Source organism: Haemaphysalis longicornis, unplaced genomic scaffold (genome assembly GCF_048455015.1).
Source record: "Haemaphysalis longicornis isolate Haplotype H1 unplaced genomic scaffold, Haemaphysalis longicornis Haplotype H1 scaffold_7, whole genome shotgun sequence".
Lineage (NCBI taxonomy): Eukaryota > Metazoa > Arthropoda > Arachnida > Ixodida > Ixodidae > Haemaphysalis > Haemaphysalis longicornis.
In genome coordinates, this window is record NW_027526422.1 from 127,360,694 (window position 1) to 127,379,498 (window position 18,805).

At 46.9% G+C, this 18,805-nt stretch overlaps 1 protein-coding gene across 3 annotated transcripts in view; it reads right to left on the reverse strand.

The window, feature by feature from the left end:
* Positions 1-3,380: 3,380 nt before the first annotated feature.
* S6k (Ribosomal protein S6 kinase) overlaps positions 3,381-18,805 on the reverse strand; it is a 79,780-nt gene continuing 64,355 nt past the window's right edge. For 2 of the 3 annotated variants that reach the window (XR_013317778.1, XM_077678908.1), the window contains exon 16: positions 3,381-9,121. Coding sequence is in view for 2 of the 3 variants with exons in the window: in XM_077678908.1 (XP_077535034.1) it covers positions 9,116-9,121 (6 nt within the window). In the remaining variant the exon portion in view is untranslated. Of the gene's footprint in view, positions 9,122-13,803; positions 13,855-18,805 lie in introns of all 3 variants that reach the window. The other variant, XM_077678907.1, reaches the window with a different exon arrangement.

The following is an 18,805-nucleotide window of genomic DNA, read 5'->3' on the forward strand; positions in this document are numbered from 1 at the left end:
TCAGCCAACTTTTTAGAGGAGGCGATAGCCTAGTTAAGGTAGGCAAGGTGGCCACTTTGAACTCTCGCCGTGCTCATGCGCGCGCCTTCAGCGCTGGTGCCACAGGAAAAAAATTGGCTGTGGCTTAACTCAGTTATGCCTGGGTGTGCGTAGCGAGAGGTACGGTTAATGTTATTAGAGAGTTTTAGCAGCCCGTCTGTTACGTCCTGTACGTAGTTACCGGGTTTACCGGGACGCGACTGCGCCTGCGCGCGCAGAAGGGGGCGGAAGGGAGAGGAGGCGCCACCCACAGTGGCGAAGGCCGGCCCGCGGAACTAATCCCCCTACCACGACGAATGCCCAAGTGCCCAGACGGGTCCCGCTCAACACGGCAACTACGTACACGACGGAACGGACGGACTGCTCAAACTCTGTTTAGCTTGGTTCTCTGTACGGTTACGACGCTTCTCGAGGCGTGTGGCTTGTTCTTCCTCCATCTCCGCGACTCGCTGCCTCCTCTTGGTTTCGTTCCGACGACAAAGCCTGACGTCGAATCCCACCGAGCCACCCCTTCCATATATATTTGTTCTATTTTGTTTATTTCTTTATTCTCTTTATTTTTATTTTATTTGATCTATTTTTTTTTTTACTTTCTTTTTTGGCGGGGCGAGCGGCTCTGCAAGCTGCGGCGGCTAGGGAATCGCCAGGTTCCCTAGCTGCCGCAGGTTCCCTAGGAACCGCTGCCAGCTAGGGAACCGAGGTGCGGCCACCGCTCACAGCGAAACAGCGAGAATGCGTCCATTGTAGCTTTCGCTACAAAAGCTTGCAGGAGCTCTGCCTGAAGCCATGTGCTGTGCGCGTCTTAATTCGAGGTTTTTCTGGTGGGCGGTATTCTAGCAACTCAGTGTCCGACAGACTTGCCTTCAATGGAGCGAGTGCAGGGGGGAGAAGGGAGATATCTATTGCCTACTACCAGCCCCTTCCAGCACCTCGTGGCGATCCCTGGTCTGTGCACATGAAAATTCACTGTAGCCATTGCCAGTCTGTAGTGATCCGAATTGCAAGGTCTCGGGGAACGACATTATTCGTCTAACTCAAGTTGTCTTAATTTCTAGGCTGCAGCTGCAGTCACCTCACAAACACAAATAGCTACATGCCACTTATACCATGCTTTAAAAAAATACACTCAGCTCATTCTTGTGGACTTGCCTTGAACCGTCTTTCACCTTGTTGGCAAACGCCACATTTACCGCTCTTGCTACAGCAATTCAGCACTGCTGTCACACTTGCACAAGAAACCAACTGCCACTTTTTTGCCACAGCTTTCCATGCATGCATGCCTAGTACAAGCCAAAATTTAGCCCGTACAGAACTGACAGCATCCCCATCCCCACTCAACCCTTGGTAACTGGCAGCATTAAAACTCTACAAGCGGCTGGTGCTCCTAAAATCACAATCCCGCTCATTGTGAGACGAAGCGCAGTGTCTGCGTCTTGCACACCAAAGCCACACCTGGGTTACAAGGCAGAACGTAGACAGCTATGATTAATTTGGTCCCCCTGGGGATTCATGCCGTGCATTGAAGCCTGGCGACTTCATTTTTCGCCTTGATCATAAACCTATACGCGGGAACAAGTTAAATAGCTCATCTACGGTATCACTCCGCCTAAGCGACGGACCCACATGTCAACGGGCGCACACATCTTGAAAGGAGATTGCTATGAATGCATGATATCGTCTGCCTTTTTCACGCAGTTGTTTGTCATCGCTGCGTAAGTTTACAAGCTTATAAGTCCAAAAAATTACGGAAACGGCTCAAAATATTCCCAGTAACGCACTACTTGCCCCATGCGGAGTAACATCCGTTAGCGTCACAGCGGCAACTTCCATTGCCTTTCAAGTTGTACCCAAGTATAGTTGAAATCGAATCCATGCTGAGCACGAGGTCGTGGGTTCGTTTCCCGGCCGCGGCGGCCGCTTTTCTGATGGAGGCGAAAAGCGAAAACGCCCGTGTGTACGAGATTTCGGCGCACGTTGAAGATCCCCAGGTGGTCAAAATTAATCGGGAGCCCTTCACTACGGCGCGCCTCATCGCCTGCGTTGCGTCGGCGCGTTAAACCCCCACAATCAATCAATCAATCAATCGAATCCACCTCGTATAGTTGAAATCGAATCCATCTCATACTGGTCACCACAGCAAGTTGGTCAGTACAGAAAGTGATTCCCACCTCCACACCCAGAGTGGAATCGCGATCACTCTTCACAACGGCGACAATGCAATCCCACTTGGCAACAAAGGCAGCAGACGGAAGAGTATGCTTCTGTGTGAATATGTCTCGTGCACTCTATATTTTTAAGAGTTCTAACCCTGAACTCCTTTCCCTTCCACGATGCCTTCCCTCTGGCCACGAGACCCAGCACACAATTTCAGTGTTTGGACCGGCGGTCGAACGCTGCGAGACATTACAGAGAACAAGCAGTGGGATTACTCATTTTTTATTTCAATAATATATTGCAACCTAAACGCGCCATCGCAGCACTTCTGTAACAATGCAAGAAAAAGGGGGAAAAAGAGGGCAAACAATGACAAGAACAGTCAAGGGTCAATCAACTGTGGCCGCTGCGCACAGCGTTCGTAGAAACCAGCAGGCTGTTAAATAAAACCTTCCAAGCTTCTTCTTTGTATACAGGTGTAAAACAAGAAAAATTGAGTAACACAACTATACTACAACGCAGTGCGATCATCTGAAATATATTAATGGCTGGCCCGCACCGGCACACTGGTTCGCTGCGCACAAGTTTGCATCAAGGAAGGCTTCCAGACACTCGCGACATATCCAGGAAGCTGACAACCGGCTCCATTTTCGCAAGCTTGGTGCGGCAGTGTTGAGACTGCACCAGAGCTTCCCGCGAGGATCACAGATGTTATGCAATTGGAAAGTGGCCCAGACGTTTCGAAAACGTTGCTCAACTTTCCTGGCAACACTTCAACCGGTTTCACTCTCTTTGCCAACAGCCAAAGAGAGGCACGTGCTCCGTTGCGCAAATGGGGATTCGTTGTCACGTTTAGCAGCTGTCCCCCCCTTGTTCGTTGGTCTTTGTCAAGTGGGTTTGTCCACAGATTCTGCTTCCCAGGGGCTGCTTAGCAACATGTACTGTCTTTGACCCGGCGAAATGTAGTCGTCTTGCATAAAACTGCAAAAACTCAAAATATCTCAACCTTTTTCTTAAGCCCCCCGAGTATGCTGAGCCCTGCCCAAGATATGCGCACCTTGTTGGCCCCGAAACTTCCGAACAGGCCCCGAATGAGATGCTTCACAGCTTTGACCGGGACATTAACTCTCATCTCAAATGCAGCCAGGATGTTCTTCAACAGTTATCGGCTGTGGTGGCTCCAGAGGTTTTCTTTTTTTAATAAGGAGGGAGGAGACAGATTGGCAGTACAAACCACGCGAGTTAATACACGAGCATTAGGAATGTTCTCTATTGCTTATTTTTGTTTTTACTTGTACAAAGCTCCATCTGCCAAGACGTGCTAATCAATAGGCTCTCTCTCCACTCCTGACTTCACGATTTCCAGAATTTCCAACCACGCCGTAACAACACCAGTAACGGCGATGCAACGAAAGCCTCCCCAAAAGCAATGAGACATTTTTTTGACAATCTCGGAGTGACATTTTCTTTCAACCAAACGACTCAACAAGAAGTTGACAAAAAATGCACAAGGATTGAGCCCCACCTAAAGCACTCAAATTGGCCCTTCCTGGTACTTTCAGAAAAAGCCACCCACAATTTGACAGTAGAACATCTTTCTGTTACACACTGCGCGCACATGGCCTGACCCTTAGAAATAGTTTGCCATTGTCTTTCAATAATACTAAGGCAAATAAAATCTGTTTCTCCTCTTGCACAATTCAATGTCCTCCTAAGCACACACTGCTAAGTCTCGTTCTTTGAGGCCACCCTTAATTTAAAGTGTCCGAGTGAACAGCAAGTTCTTCAAGACAGTCCACTCACGGGAACAAGACCACTTTTCGCTGCATGTTCTAGCAGTTCCCCATCACACTGGCCAGCACAGAAGCATCAACAGCACTTGCACAATGCTACGTCCTGGCACCACCATCCAAACACAAACTGTCCGCTTGCTCGCCAGTTTTACATTCAAACCAGCACAAACACCGACAGGTCAAAATGAGGAAGCACACGTCCGGCATGATATGAGTGTGGTTGACAGCACCTTTCACAACGACGTGCAGAAAAAAACGCTTGGCGTCACTTTTCTTCTACAATACTGATCGGCACGCTAGGGTTGCACCCATTGTAACAGTCCTCGATTCGCTGCGATGTGTTTCACTGCTGCGCGTCCATCGATCCTTAGATTAAAAGTTACTCTGCCTTCGATGATGCTTGTTCTAAGAGAGCACCACCTGGGAAAACCTGAGTGAGATCCTACGACATTCGCGTTTCGCACTCCCTGCCACCTGCCTTGTCTATGACAGGCAGCGTGCAAGCGTTGTGCCATCTTGCACAGCTCCCCAAAAAAGCACAAAAACCTGCGAACCTTTGAAACAAACAAAAAAAAAAACAAGTTTAAGCAGAGTCCAGCTGCTGGAGAGCCTAGTATAGATGTCCTGTCCAACTGAGTGTTTGTTCGCCAGCTCCCAGTCTGATTGCCCTTGCAAGCTGAAATTTAGGCTTAACAAATCCGAAATACCGGGAAGCCTAGAAGTTTGCACGCAGCATCACATTTGAATTGCTGTACAGATTCCAAAGGGGAGTCGATTCTGACAGCGATTGTAGTCGGTTAGGCAGGGGCTTGCCGCAACACTTGCGATACTTCGTAGCGAAACAGTGCAATTGTGGGGTCAGAAACTTCGCTGGCAGTGTCTTCACGCCGAGTAACGATGCTTTTTGGCTCCCGACAAGCATCTCCCGAGGCCTAGCCTGCCATATTCACAGTGGCGTCAGAGCAGCACAGGCAGCCTTCACTAAAAGACATCCACTTTTCGCAACATAAAAGGCAAGATAAATGAGAAGAAAGATGTCGTGCGCACTGGAGGTATTCGAATGCATGACACCCGTTCAAGCTGCCAGACAGACATCGAGGAAGCAGCCGTGATCATCAAGAATGCGATGAATCATCCTTCATTTGTAGAGCGCACGGCAGTCATCAGCCAGAAAATAAGCCAAAGTTTTAGAAAACAAACAGAGCTGGATCATGAATCGAGTTCAAAGAAACGAAACTGATGAACCCAATAATCTAAGGGAGGAACAAAAAAAGAAGAAAAAGATCAGCAGTGCGATCAACTTGTAACAGACTTGCAGGGCCACAGTGCAATGCTGCAAAGCACATCAACACACATTTTATGCCTCCGTCATCACAATGCACACTTCTCTCGAGCATCTTGTACAAAAGAACACCACATCGCGCAGATTCCAGTTTCTTGCCACTGCTACCGCTTTCTGCACCTTCCACAACAACCGCATTACACAACAAAGCCAGAGTTGACACACGTTTGCAATGGGCCAGTCACACCATCCTCCCACTCTCTCAAAGCATGGCCAGCTCTACTGCCGGCACGACTAGCTGCACGGCACCGACAAAGACAACCCCAAAGATACAATGAGCTAACCAGTGAATCTGTTGGCACGTAATGGGAGTGTCCTTGCTACCAGAGTGCCTTTCACATCGAAGGTCCATCACAAAACTCCCAGTCTTTACAGGGTGGGGGAAAAAAAATTAAAATAAAGTTCTAGGGTGGATCGGCAGAGGGGGCAAGATGGGACGCAACAAGGCGTTCCACCAAAAAGGAGATCGTACAGTTCTGCCTTGCGGTTGTCTCTAAAAGTTCTCATAGAACTCAGCTGATTTGGACAAGGCAGGCCCGCGGTGTTCAGTTCTTAAGGCATGCGGTGGCTAGGTGCGAACAGGTTTCGTGCAGCAAGCTTGCTCAACCTCTTTCGTCCGACCAAAACGGAGCATTCAAATGCCCCCTTGAGCAACAGTTGGAATACCACAGCACTCAACGCCTCTCCCGGTTGAGTGTTCAAACTTCACAGCCTTTGTTGACTAACTGCACGGCAAGTCCTTTGCAATACCACATAAGTCCCTCGTAAACAGAGTTGCACCTTAGCTGTGGCAAATTATATGTACGCTGCCTTGCAATTAGCTTTGCAGAAATGGGGAGTCCCTAGTAACTTCCATTTCAGTGCACTTGTTCAGTTCAGACATAACCTCTGTGGACAGGGAGCAACATCCCTTGTCCCCGCGAGCATGAATCATTTTGTGCCGACTGTTGCAACTGGACAAAATCATTTCACTGAAATGCCCTCAGTGCAAATAGACAAATGGTGCCTCTTCAATGCAGAATTCTAAAAGTGGCCTCACAAGTGGTATCGCCTCACAACAAAAACAATTTGATTGCAAAGTGAGAGGCTGCTTTTAAAATAAAAATACCCTCGCAGAGAAGTTGGCAACGGAGTAATGGCCGATAGCAATACAGAACTCCGTCTGTCAACAAATGGCGAGTTTTCATCAAAGCAGCTGAGTGCAGTCTGAAGCAAATTTTTTTCGGGAAATTAGGCGGTGTTTGCAGGGCAAAACGGTGTTACTTGGCGCATCGACAACAATAACGTACACAGCCCCAATTTTACACTGCACAGTCCTTTTACACCATGACAGTTTCTTGTAACATGACACTGCCTCCAAACCTCATTTTGTTAACAGCCACGCAGCTGGAATCGGTCTAGACACAATCAGGCTACCTTGTTTTTAAACACAGGCTGCCGAATTTGCAAGTAAATAGCAGCTTCCTACCCTCCAAAAAGTAAATTGTGAGGCTCAGTGGTATTGCAAAAATATCCGGTAGCATCTACCACAATCTCCCTGCCATGGTCTCGAATGCTGCAAAGCCCTCTGCAACATTCCTTCATGCCGTACAATTAATACTTCCAAGTTTGGATTTCGCTCTTGGGCAAAAAAAAAGTCAGAACACGGAAAAAGAATGCAAGAGCAATGCAGACTGGATGGAGCGGCGTTCCAAACATGTTAATCGCATGAAACAGGCAGGAGAGCTAAGCAGTGACATATTTATGTCACCCTCAGGAGTACTTTTAAACAATTGAGCCAAAAAAAGAGAAAAAGTACCACATTCGTCAAGCATTGACAGCACCAACACCGTTGTTGCCCTTTGACAAACAGTAATGTATGCAAATAGCGCATCGAACAAATTAGACTAACAAAACAAAAGTGCAGATGCTCACGATGAAACTCCTACAGTGTACAATAGACAAATCCAGAGCCGGTATAACAAAACAAGGTGAACCACGCAATGCTCCTGGTACGAAGGGGCAACTAGCATGATGTGAGGGCCTTTCCTTCTACCGCTAATCGCTTACACTCACTTCACGCACTGTACACATAACATTCCCAGTTTCGGTGGCAACACAGGCGACACCGCCAAACTAAGAACATTCAAGGATTACACCAGTTAGCGCCAAGAGTGGAAGTACCACATCTATTGGTTGAGGGCGGCAAGAATCACGTCGAACCCGTTGGAAGAAAACTATAACCGAAGTCGTACATGCAATAACATCGTGCGTGAGACTAGCAGTGACTGTTTGGCTAGCATGCCCGTAGCAGTGTCTGGATAGTTGCGCTTCTTTGGCAGCTGGTTTTACCCGACGCAGAGAGATTGGGGCCACGGCCGCTTCAATAAGGCACCTTTGTTTGACGAAGACAAGATCCTTCTTTTGCGTCTTCAACTTCGTCGGCCTGCAATTCTCTACCCATCAGCTGCATAGGCTGTTTTTCTACCTCCGGATCGGAGAGCACTACAAAGTCCTCGCCAAGTCGCATTTCTTCTTCTTTTTCCTTCGAGCTTCCTCTAGAAGTGTCGGCAAAGTCATATTCGCCTTGAACGCAAAAAACAACAACAACAAAAAAAAGAAGGCGGAAAGAAATACAATACAGCAGAACCCGGACGCCTGGGACACTTTTCTACAGTTAAGCACGCTCCGTGACGAAAGCCCTTTATTGCGGCAAGCACGTAGAAAAATACGAATGCAGGCACACTGCTGATTTTTGTCAACACTTGCGAAAGTTAGAGACGACTGCATTACAATTTTTGTCCACTATTAGACAGAGCACCATTGTTTCTTTTTTCTCTCTCTCTCTCTCTCTCTCTCTCCAAGTACTGCAGCTTTCAGCGCTGACACGGAGTGAAGAAGGTTGTTGCGGTGGTGGTACCCACTGGAAGTGGCGAAGTACTTTTTTTTTTTTTCCACTGCTCTACCAAGTCTGCGGCAGACAGATACGCAGCGTTTTGGCTGAAGCCCCACACCGGGCTGCACGAAACACTATTTAAACAGCGAATAAATTTCGGCACCACCATTCAGTCCGAGGTTATCGGACAAGCGCAGTCAGCCAGCCAGCACAGCAAGATGGCCCCACGAATTGTACAGATGCGCATAGGCGAGGCATTGCCATTTCTTCCTCGCCCCGACAAGCACAGCGCTTCTGGGCAACGTCTGCTACGCAGATTTCGTACTTTTACATATACACACACATGCACACAACACAGAAGTGGCTAGGGAACGCATGCAAGCATAAAAAAAAAAGAAGCTCGCTACGAGATAACAGATACACCTCGAGAGAAAAAAAATATCAACCATCAAAACTCTGAGCGGCAAGCATTATTTAGTGCCCCGCTTGAATTTCAATCAACTGGCGGCACGTACAGCGCGCCAAGACAGATGTACACGCGAGCACACCCTGTACAGATTGTTCGGAACCGAAATGTACATCAGCGACTGCCAGCACAGCGCTTGTATCGCGAGGAAAGCGGCCTTTTTTTTTCTTCTCACACACGCACCCATCGCTTCGCAATGCAGCCGGCAGGCCATATTGCCCTCCCAGAGTGCGGTGGGTGGGAGGAGGGAGGGTGTGGAAATGGGAACTATCACCGCCCCCGTTCGTTCCTCGCTGTATCGGTTTCTTCTTTTCTGGCGGGGCACAGCCGGAAGTGGCGGCTGCCCCACCATGAGGGGCCTTGGCACGTGACACAACTAGAAGACGACTTGGGAAGCCAGGAGAAGCCAGGAGAAGCCGGCCGGCCGGCTGGCTGCGCAGGGGCCGTTACGGCTGCAAGCGGAAAAGAAAGAGCGACGCCAGCTCCAAGCAGGATCCTCCGAACCACGCTCTAAGCAACGACACTTTCTGTGATGGTTCCACGCCTACTTGACCCTTTCAGCCCCGATTTTTTTATTTCAAGCAAAACAATGTTTTCTGTGTGTTTTCCTAAATTATTGTTTCCCACAATACCACAAACAAAAAATAGAGCTGAAAGCGCAAATATTAACAGATTTATTAATGAGGCAATTGATTAGGACATCTGGCAATTAAAAATTTCGTGTTGAGCAGAGACATCACTTTTTCATATTTTCCTAAACCTTATGATTACATGAACCTACAAACAAGAAATGAACTTTGTAGTGCACATATTTATAGATTTACAAGCTTGGGAAGAAAACTGAGACCGCCATTTTTTTTTTCAGTCTCAATGCCGTAATTTCGCCTTCACCGAAGCTTGGTAGCGTCCAGCTCTACTAAAATGAAACAGCAGTGATATCTATCGCAATAGGCATCGTTGAAGAACAATTCCCCAGAAAACTAGCAGTTTTGGTTTCGTTCTCTATGCTCTAGAGGAACTTTTAGACGATGGCATCAATTGACACAACCAGGGCCACAAGGGTTCACAGCTATGTCCCGTCATGGGTGCTAGGACACACAAGGTACGCGACCTAAAAGATGAGTCCATGCACTGCTTCCATGGCTCCAGTGTGACTTTCACAGCAGCTTAGCAGTGTTTAGGGTATTTTGCACCTTCGTACAGACCATTTAACTTTGGCACATCTCGATTGATTGTAGGGTTTAACGCGCCGACACAACTCAGGCGATGAGGCGCGCCGTAATGGAGGGCTCCGGATTAATTTTTACCACCTGGGGATCTTTAACGTGCGCCAAAATGTCGTACACACGGGCATTTTTGCTTTTTGCCTCCATCAGAAAAGCGGCCGCCGCGGCTGGGAATCGAACCCGCGACCTCGTGCTCAGCAGTGCAACGCCTTAGCCACTGAGCCACCGCGGCGGGTGCGTCTCGAAGTTCTCTATTACAGTAGAATCCACCCATAGCAATACGAGCTAATTCAAGATATCGTATACAGTCAGAACTCAATCTCACGAAAGCTGATATATTATGAATTTCCCAATCTGGAGAACGAATTCAGATTCCCCGACAGGTGCCTATACGGCTCAATGCTTTCATTAACTCGAACTAACGAAATATTCAGCGCCATTCCCCATTTAACGAAGTATGTCGGGAATCAGACATATTTAAAAAAAATTACGCCCACCTTCCCTCGCGGGAACCCTGGTGTGATGCGACGCTGAGGGGGCTTCAAGCGCAAGCGGAGAGCAACCGTTGACCGAAAGGCCGCCGGAGAGCGGCACACCGGTTATATGCGCAGCGCGCCCGAAGGAGAGGAGACCGCGGAGAGAGTGCCGCGGCTATGACGCAACACAATCCAACACAATCCACTTTAATCCAATCCAAATCCAATCCAAGCCAATACAATCCAATCAAATTCAATCCAATGCCCCTTGCGAGAGAGTGTTCGCTATCGGAGAGGAGAGGAGGAGAGTGGCTGCGGACAACAACGGACGCACGCGGACAACAACGGACGCACGCAGGAAGGACAGGGCCGCCGACAAGAGATGCTCTGAGCGTCGCATCTAAAAGGAGAAATTTCGAAAATCTCAGTATCCTTGACTATCTCACTGTTGACGCAGATGCCGACACGATGGAGGTTTCGAACGATTAAGAAATCCTACAGTTAGTTTCTGGCGCACAAGAGGTGTCAGAGGATGCTCATGACCCAGAAGCACCTGAAGCTCCCGTGCCCGCTTTGACCAAATGTTTGACGCTATTGACTTGCTCAGGCGCTTTGCTGGGGCTTCTTACAAAGGAACCAAGGACTCATTAAACGCACCTGCCTGCCTGCCTGCTACGAAAGGTCTGTCCGCTTAATGCTAACGAAGCATGCGGAGGCAGAAGTCACAGGCTTTTTTTTGCCAGGAAATAAATTGGTTCACCCAGAACCCCATGAGCGGCCACCACGTACCGAATTTATTCCATACATAAGTTGCACCGGTGGATAAGACGCACCAACGAAAATTTCAGAAAAAAAAAAACGCGACTTACACACCGAAAAATACGGTACATGCATGGGTGCATGCAACTTGTTTAGAATGAGTGACCAGGGGCGGTATTCTCGTAACTGTCCCTTTTGAAAATGTCCCTTTTGCACCCCTTCCATCATGGCGTACTTCCAGTTAAGCAATGGGCCTTTGAGGATACCGTAACTGTTCTTTCAAACGCATTTTAAATAACTAAAACCATCGCAGACAATCTTTTATGTGTTTATTGGAACGTATTTCGAAAATCTAAACACGGTGAGATTTTTTTTATACGACGTTAAAAATTTTCACCGCAAGGGGACCAACGTGCAAAAATGCCAGCTGCAGCCAGCTGTTTCCTGTGACTGTGAAGTGTAAACAATGCTACGGCTGCTCACTTTCTTGCCCTTGAACTCCGTTTTGGGGTCGGTGACAATGCCCGTCCATCAAGAGAAACCCTCCCGTTACGTATTTTGGCATCGACGCTCTTGTGGCATGCTGACGGGGGCTGTTCTAAGAACCTTCAATGGTGCTTTACGTCGTTGACATTTTTGTGGTGCTCTACGCGTGAAAAAATGTGTAAGAGGGGGGATTTTCGTTTCTTAACGACGTACCTGTTGCATGAGAAGTCTACGAATGTTAGGCTGGTATGTGTACGCGTGAAGTGCCAGTAAAAAGTTATAAATGTCATGCGCAGTGCTTGTGTAATTTTGGTCGTCTGCTCGACAGCTATCAAGCTCGTAGACGATTGTTTATTCCATTGCACCTGCTGACAGTTAGCTATAGCTCGCAGACGATCCTTTATTTCACCGTGTGGTAGCGGCGTATGATGCAGAGGCTCACGGAGGGCTGCAACAGTGATATCGTTTCTTCGTTACCGGCCGCTGACTGAAAGCCACCGGTATCGAAGAGACGAAGGGCGCATAATACTTGCTCTTCGACGCTGCGCCCACGCGTCCGCCGACCAAGTTCGTCCCAGAGGTCGTCGCACAGCCACCACACAGTCCTCTTCGAGAGGCGGAAATGCTGGCGGAATGCTTCTCGGGGCATATGTAACGCGTCCACATTGCTTTTCGACCGCTTGTTCCGCCGGCGGGCCAACAACAAGGTGGTAGTTGGCGCATTCATGACTGCTTCCAGAAACCGTCTGTTTGAAATTGAAATCGCCTGTTCGAAGAAGCCGCGGTCAAACGCAGTAGGTCCACCGCACTTGCGTTACGTCACATCCGGTTGCTTGCTTTTAGCCAACCAGGGCTCGCTCAAAAGTGACACTTTTGAAAGGGACACAAAAGGGACAAAACACGAGAATACCGCCCCAGGTGTGTTTTCTGGCAATTGACCATGCTAGTTCTCAATCCATTTGTAGTGGACATCATCATTCATATAGGTTGTGTCCTGAGCAATGGTAATACGAACTTGGTGGTCATTCCCAGTGCCCTGACGTAAGTACCATAATTTTTAGATGTTTAGGGGAGGGGGCACGGAGACAAAACGCAAGCTTGGTTCATTAAAAAGACTGCTGTGTCCCAATTACAATGGCGCCAATTTTGGCGCAAACGTCAAACAAGTAAGCGAGACATCAAGAAAACATGCAAGGATGGGGCAACTCCTCAGCCACAATCTGGCGATTTCTTCCAGGTATCACAGAATCTTGTTTGTGCGATTGGCGGCTGCTAACCTAAGCCACTTCCAAGGAACACGACTGCACTCTTAGTGGGGCCTTTAGTCCTGCTCCATCTTTGAATGTTATCGTGCAGTCAATCCAATCACAACCATGTTTTTAGTTTTCAGTGCTTGCCCAAAATATGTCCCTCCTGCCCATAACGTGTTACTGCAGACCGAAATTTGAACGTTTCTCGGCATTCCTTGCGTTTTTTTTTTTCAATTAAAAGAGAAAACATCTTTCGTTGCTTTCAAGGACAGCCTTTTCAAGGATAGCCCTTTCAAGGATAGCCCTTTCAAGGATAGCATATGCATATTCTACGGTGAATGGATGACGGGTGACACTCCCCAAACACATGCCAACTGCCTGCAGCTTTTGACTGCTTGTGGTTGGATGTCGTCACCGTGGAAGTCAATCCCTGGTAAAATAGTGCACAGACCGCTTCACAAGTGCAGTGGGAGCAATGCCGTGGACGGCATGGAAGACAACGTGCTGTGGTACGTGGGTAGCAAGAACCACTGGTTCACCGGGGTTGAGTTCCGAGCGCTTAGAATAACGTCTACACACCTTTTTTTGAGTATTCGCAAAGCAAGGGAAAGCGGCACTTTGATGCGAATAAAAGTAAATGTTTGCCCACAACGCAAAATTAATTTAATTAATTAAGGTGCGTTTCGTTGTGCCATTGTCACTTTTCGTTTTTCAGACTGCAAGATTAGAGGCCAACCTTTATTTCAATCCGACCTCTGTTCCTGTTTTTACAGCACTAGTTCTAGGCATTGAATTTTTGCTGGACTTCGGAATTTAATGTTTCACCGTGCACCACTACAACTAAGCACACAGGGCACACGACGTCCCAGAAATTTCATAGTTTACGACTTCGACAAAGAATGCTAAATATAGAAGAAAATACCGGAGATTTGCTTACAGAAAGTCACCATCATGGCACCTCTTTGAGAGAACTGCCATTAGGGGGCACCTGGATACCCGGGGAAAAAAAAAAAATATTCGTCACAAAAATTCCTGCACTGTGCCGATTTAAATGATTTTTTTTTTTGCATTGAACTTGAAATTATGCAAATTTTTCCGGTAAAAGTTTTTCCAAGCTCTCACAAAAAAAATATTCGTCATAAAAATTCCTGCACTGTGCCGATTCAAAATAAGATATATTTTTTTTTTGCATTGAACAAATAGCTTGAAAAGTATGCAACTTTTTCTGGTAAAAGTTTTTTCAAGTTCTTACAAAAAAAAAACTGCTGAATGGGCACTTATAATTTTTATTCAACTAATGTCTTAGGGAAACCAAGGAGTGCAGTAAGGGTTGTTTCAAAAGTCGGGCAACTTCGAAGTTCCAGTTCCCAGACGAATGACATTAGGTTTTAGTTTCAATTTTTAGGAGGTGCGCAAATATTCGAATCCTTTAAATCAACCATCATCAACAACATCCTATCTAGGTCCACTGCTGGATGAAGAAGGCCTCTCCCATTGACCACCAACTGTCCCTGCCCGGCACTGTTTGAGTCCACAGTTTACCCCTGAACTTCTTTATTTAATCCCTCCATTGAATTAATGGTCTTCTCCTTCTTCTAGACCTGTCTCTTGGTATCCACTCTGCAGGGGTGAGACAGCTGAATCAGATTTGGGAGCAGTTTTTGGAGCAGCGAAATCTCGATTTTGGAGCAGCAAAACTTTGATTTGGAGCAGTTAGCTACATTTATTATGTCACCTTAGGAGCCTAAAAAATAAAAATTTTGGCTACTCGGGGAGGGGGGGGGGGAGGAGGGGAGCGCACTTTTTAATCGGTTTTGAACGTACATAAAACACTGAAACAGTCTTTCAATACACTTTTTTCTACCAGAGTATCACAAGGTACGAACTGCATTTTACAAACCATTTAAAAATTTTTAGGCGTTATGCATAGATAGCGTGGAGTGCTGTTGCAAATATCGAATTGAAAAACTAAGCAATCGTAAGGCATTTTTAGTATCATGTGAATGCTGAAATCATTACTTTTGTAATCATACTCGACTTTACGCACAAGTGCAGAGCCACGGCAAAAGTTCCGAAAAACGAGGTGACAGTCGCCGCACCCCACCAGCCCTCCCATTTCAATCCCTAAGGTACATGTTCACTACGATCATAATTTGAGCCATGTTTAGCCACCTCCCTTTCGGCATTAAATTTCACTTTAGGTAGATGAACCATTACTACTAGCATAGGCGTATGCACAGGGGGCGCAGGGGAAGGGGGGGGGGGGGCGGCCGCCCCCCCAATCATCTGAAGGGGGGCTCCAAATTGGCCCATATTTTGCCAATGTAACACATTAAAGTAAAAATTTCTGCTCAGAAATATTTTGTATGTGTTGCAATTCCATCGCATTGAAATAAAAATTTTATAACCATCCCTCTTTGCACTGCGTTCGGACCGCTAGCCCTTCAGTGGGAAGATGTCTGGAGTTACTGTGGGGGCCACAGCGGTAAGACTTTGCTCCCCCTAATCGAGAACTCTGCGCCCGCCTATGACTACTAGCGTGTAATATTAGCCCGTCTCGCTGTAGGACATTGCATGAACATTTTGCGGCGATGTAGCCTGCGCCGCCACTTCTTCAGTGTCGATCGTCCCATTCCCGCCGCTCGCAAGCTCGCTGTCAAAGGCAGCAATAACTCAGCATTTTATAACACCGCAAGGGGTCCGAAATTCCACTTCAAGCCCACACCGCGTCTCACAGTCAAGGCCGAAACATGGGGAATTCGCGGGCACCAGGTCGTTTTTGATGAACTCCCGTCTTTCGAGTTGCGCAACTTCCCCGCAACAGATCAAACGACTAAATGTAAATCCAGCCACCCCCATAACCAAAAACACAGTACGAATCGGCGAAGAGCACTCTGCCTGAACCACGAGCAACTGCTTCGCCCGGCGGCCATGCTTTCTAATCTTCACCACAAGAAGATGGCGGCGCCCAGTAATGTTGTTCCGGAGATACGGCGCTCCGAAATTCGCCGTTATTTCATCAACTTGCACAAGTAGTTTGTCGCCTCAGTACACATAAGTATTTTTTCTACATGTCTTTGCAATGGTTTTTGATGGGAAAACTTTAAAAACGCCCAGAATATAACATGTCCAACCCTACATTGTGACTTCCGAAAAAACTATCTCGGGGACAATTTTATGCGGGTTTTTTATTCCATGATCAATCAAACCCCATTACCTTGGGGCGCTGGAAAATTATGCCGTCAGTAAGCATTTCCCGCTGCAACTGACGGGAGCATTAAAATCCTTCGCTCTCAAACTGTTTCGGAGCAGTTTGGCGCAATTTTTGCAATTTTCAAGCTTTTGGAGCAGCTTGGTGCAGGAAAACAAATTCGTATCAAAACTGCGCAATATGCGCAGCTGTCTCACCCCTGACTCTGTTATATTAACTGTCCACCCGTTGCTGGTTCGTCTCACTACATGGCCAGCCCAAGTCCATTTCTTTTTCTTCACTTGAACAATGATATCATCTACTCTAGTTCGGTATCTCATCCAAGTAGCTCGTTTCCTGTCCCTGAGTGGTACTCCTAACGTTATTCGTTTCGTGGCCCATTGAGGCGACCTAAGTTTGCTTTCCAGTTGTTTAGTAAGGCGCCAAGTTTCCTCTCCATATGCCATCATCAATATTACGCATTAGTTGTAGATTTTTCTTTTGAATGAGAGAAATAGCTTATTTTTTAATAGTTGGGGGTGCTTGCCAAGTGCTCCACAACTCATACCTATTCTGCACCGGATTTCTTTCTCGTGTTTAGGGCCAGCAATAACCATCTGTCTGAGGTAGTTATATTCTGTTACTTCTTCTGGCGTCTCATTTCCTAAGCTAAAGAGGACGTTTTTGGCATGCTTATTCATAAATACTTTAAGATTTATTCATAATTATGTAGCCCCCTGGCAAAACTTTCTGAGTTCAGTTCAATCGCTTCTTACAGCTGCTCTGCTGACTCACTGAGCAAGACAATGTCGTCGGCAAACCTCAAATGGCTCGAGCATTCCCTGTTTATCCATAATCCTGCGTTGTCTGAGTCAAGTTTCCCAAATGCCCCCCTCCAGACACGATGTGAACAGTTTTGGCAAGATGGTATTTCCCTGTCGCGCTCCCATTCTGATCGGGAACTTTTTGCTTTTCTTGTGAAGAATTATCCTGCCTGTACATCCTTTATAAATGTTGTCTAGGAGTTTTATGTGGGTCTCTGTTTCCAGGACTTTCAATGCTTCCAGCGCTGCTGTGGTGCTTACTGAATCAAACGCTTTTTCGTCATCTATAAATGCCGTGAGAAGAGGTTCATTATGCTCCACAAATTTTTCCATTACTTGATTGATAACCCCGATGTGATCTGTACTAGAGTATCCTTTTATAAACCCAGCCTGTTCCGGAAGTTGTTGGAAGTCACGGCTGTCACTTATGCAGTTCATTATTACCTCAGTGAACAGCTATCAAAACAAACAAAATATTTTATTTGCTTTTGAATCAAATACAATTGGCCAGAACCTTCCGATATTTTCAAAGGCTTTCAAACGCAAGATATGTAAACAGACCGTTATCTCAATCAGTGATGTGATTGGGTCGAGTCATTTTGGAGCAGCTTTTGGAGCAGCCAAAAGTAGGTATTGGATCAGCAAAATCGGCTTTTGGAGCAGCCAGAACGAGTATTAAGATTTGAGAAATACTGCTAGAAGGGGAGCAAAAAAACCGAGGGGAGCCCCAAAAGCAGCATCCTGGGCACACAGAAATGTTTAATTAAACAAGTAAAATGCCTTCAGTGCAGACGAGTTTCTGTCGCACGGATGTCTTTTAGCAGTGATTATGAAATGCCTCAAGACTTAAGCACTGAAAGAGTTCATGCGAGTGTGTACATGCATTCACTGCATGAGCCAACAGATGAAAGAATTTTAAGTTTTATTTAAAAAATGACTTAGGGGTAGCATTCCAATCGCTAGGCTACAGAACGTTTCATAAAACCATAATGAACGGAACACAGCGACACGCGACAGAATGTACTGAGTGCATTATATGTAAAAGCTTCTAGCGCCCAGCCCAAATGTCTGTTTCTCTCCGGGTTCCCAAGACGAAATCGCATGCTACATGTCCTCTCCGACTTCTACACTCGCTTTCCAATTTGCAGGTTTGCAACAACGGCAACTCTCTGGCTTTTTTGAGTGGTAAGACTGTCTTCATGAAGCGCCCACCCAGCTTGTGAAAGAGGGTCAATTATGATGATCATTGAGTAGGTGGACCAACGGCTAACTTATTTGAAACGAAGACAAAAAAAATCAGTGAAAACATCGACTACAATCTTCACGAAGGTAGCTTTGCAAAGAAAGTTTTATAATAAAATGCTTTCCTGAAGCGCTCCTGTAGCGTTCCTCCTGAACGACATGTTGAGTCTGGCAAGATTACTTTCATCGAAGCTCAAAACTATTCAATAAACCGGTCCCAAATTAAGCTATCTTGAACTTTCGTCCCTTTCCCGCTAGCTGCCCTTGCAATGCCCTCTCCATCTCGACCCCTCGGAGTTAGTCTTGTGAACTCCTGCCGAGCTTTCATCATCATCATCACAGCCTATTATCCTGGTTCTGTGCTAACTCGCCAAGCTTTATTGCAAAGCAGATAGTAAAGCGCGAACCACATTGCGCGTTTTTACACGCAATTCGTGCGCGTCGGCGTTGCGAGCGTGATATTTTCACGCCCGCATCGACGATATCGCACCTGCAGCACCTTCTACCTCAGTCAGAAACTGACGCGCGACATGCGCGACAGTGGGAGGAGCTTGCCAACTTGCCCCAATGAGGAGGCGCGCGCCTCACGGCGGAAGTTTCGAAGAGCTCGAGACAGTCAGCTGGCTCAGACAGATATTTAGGCTTACTAAGTAACGCCGGCAGATATTGCATGAGCGCTTTCA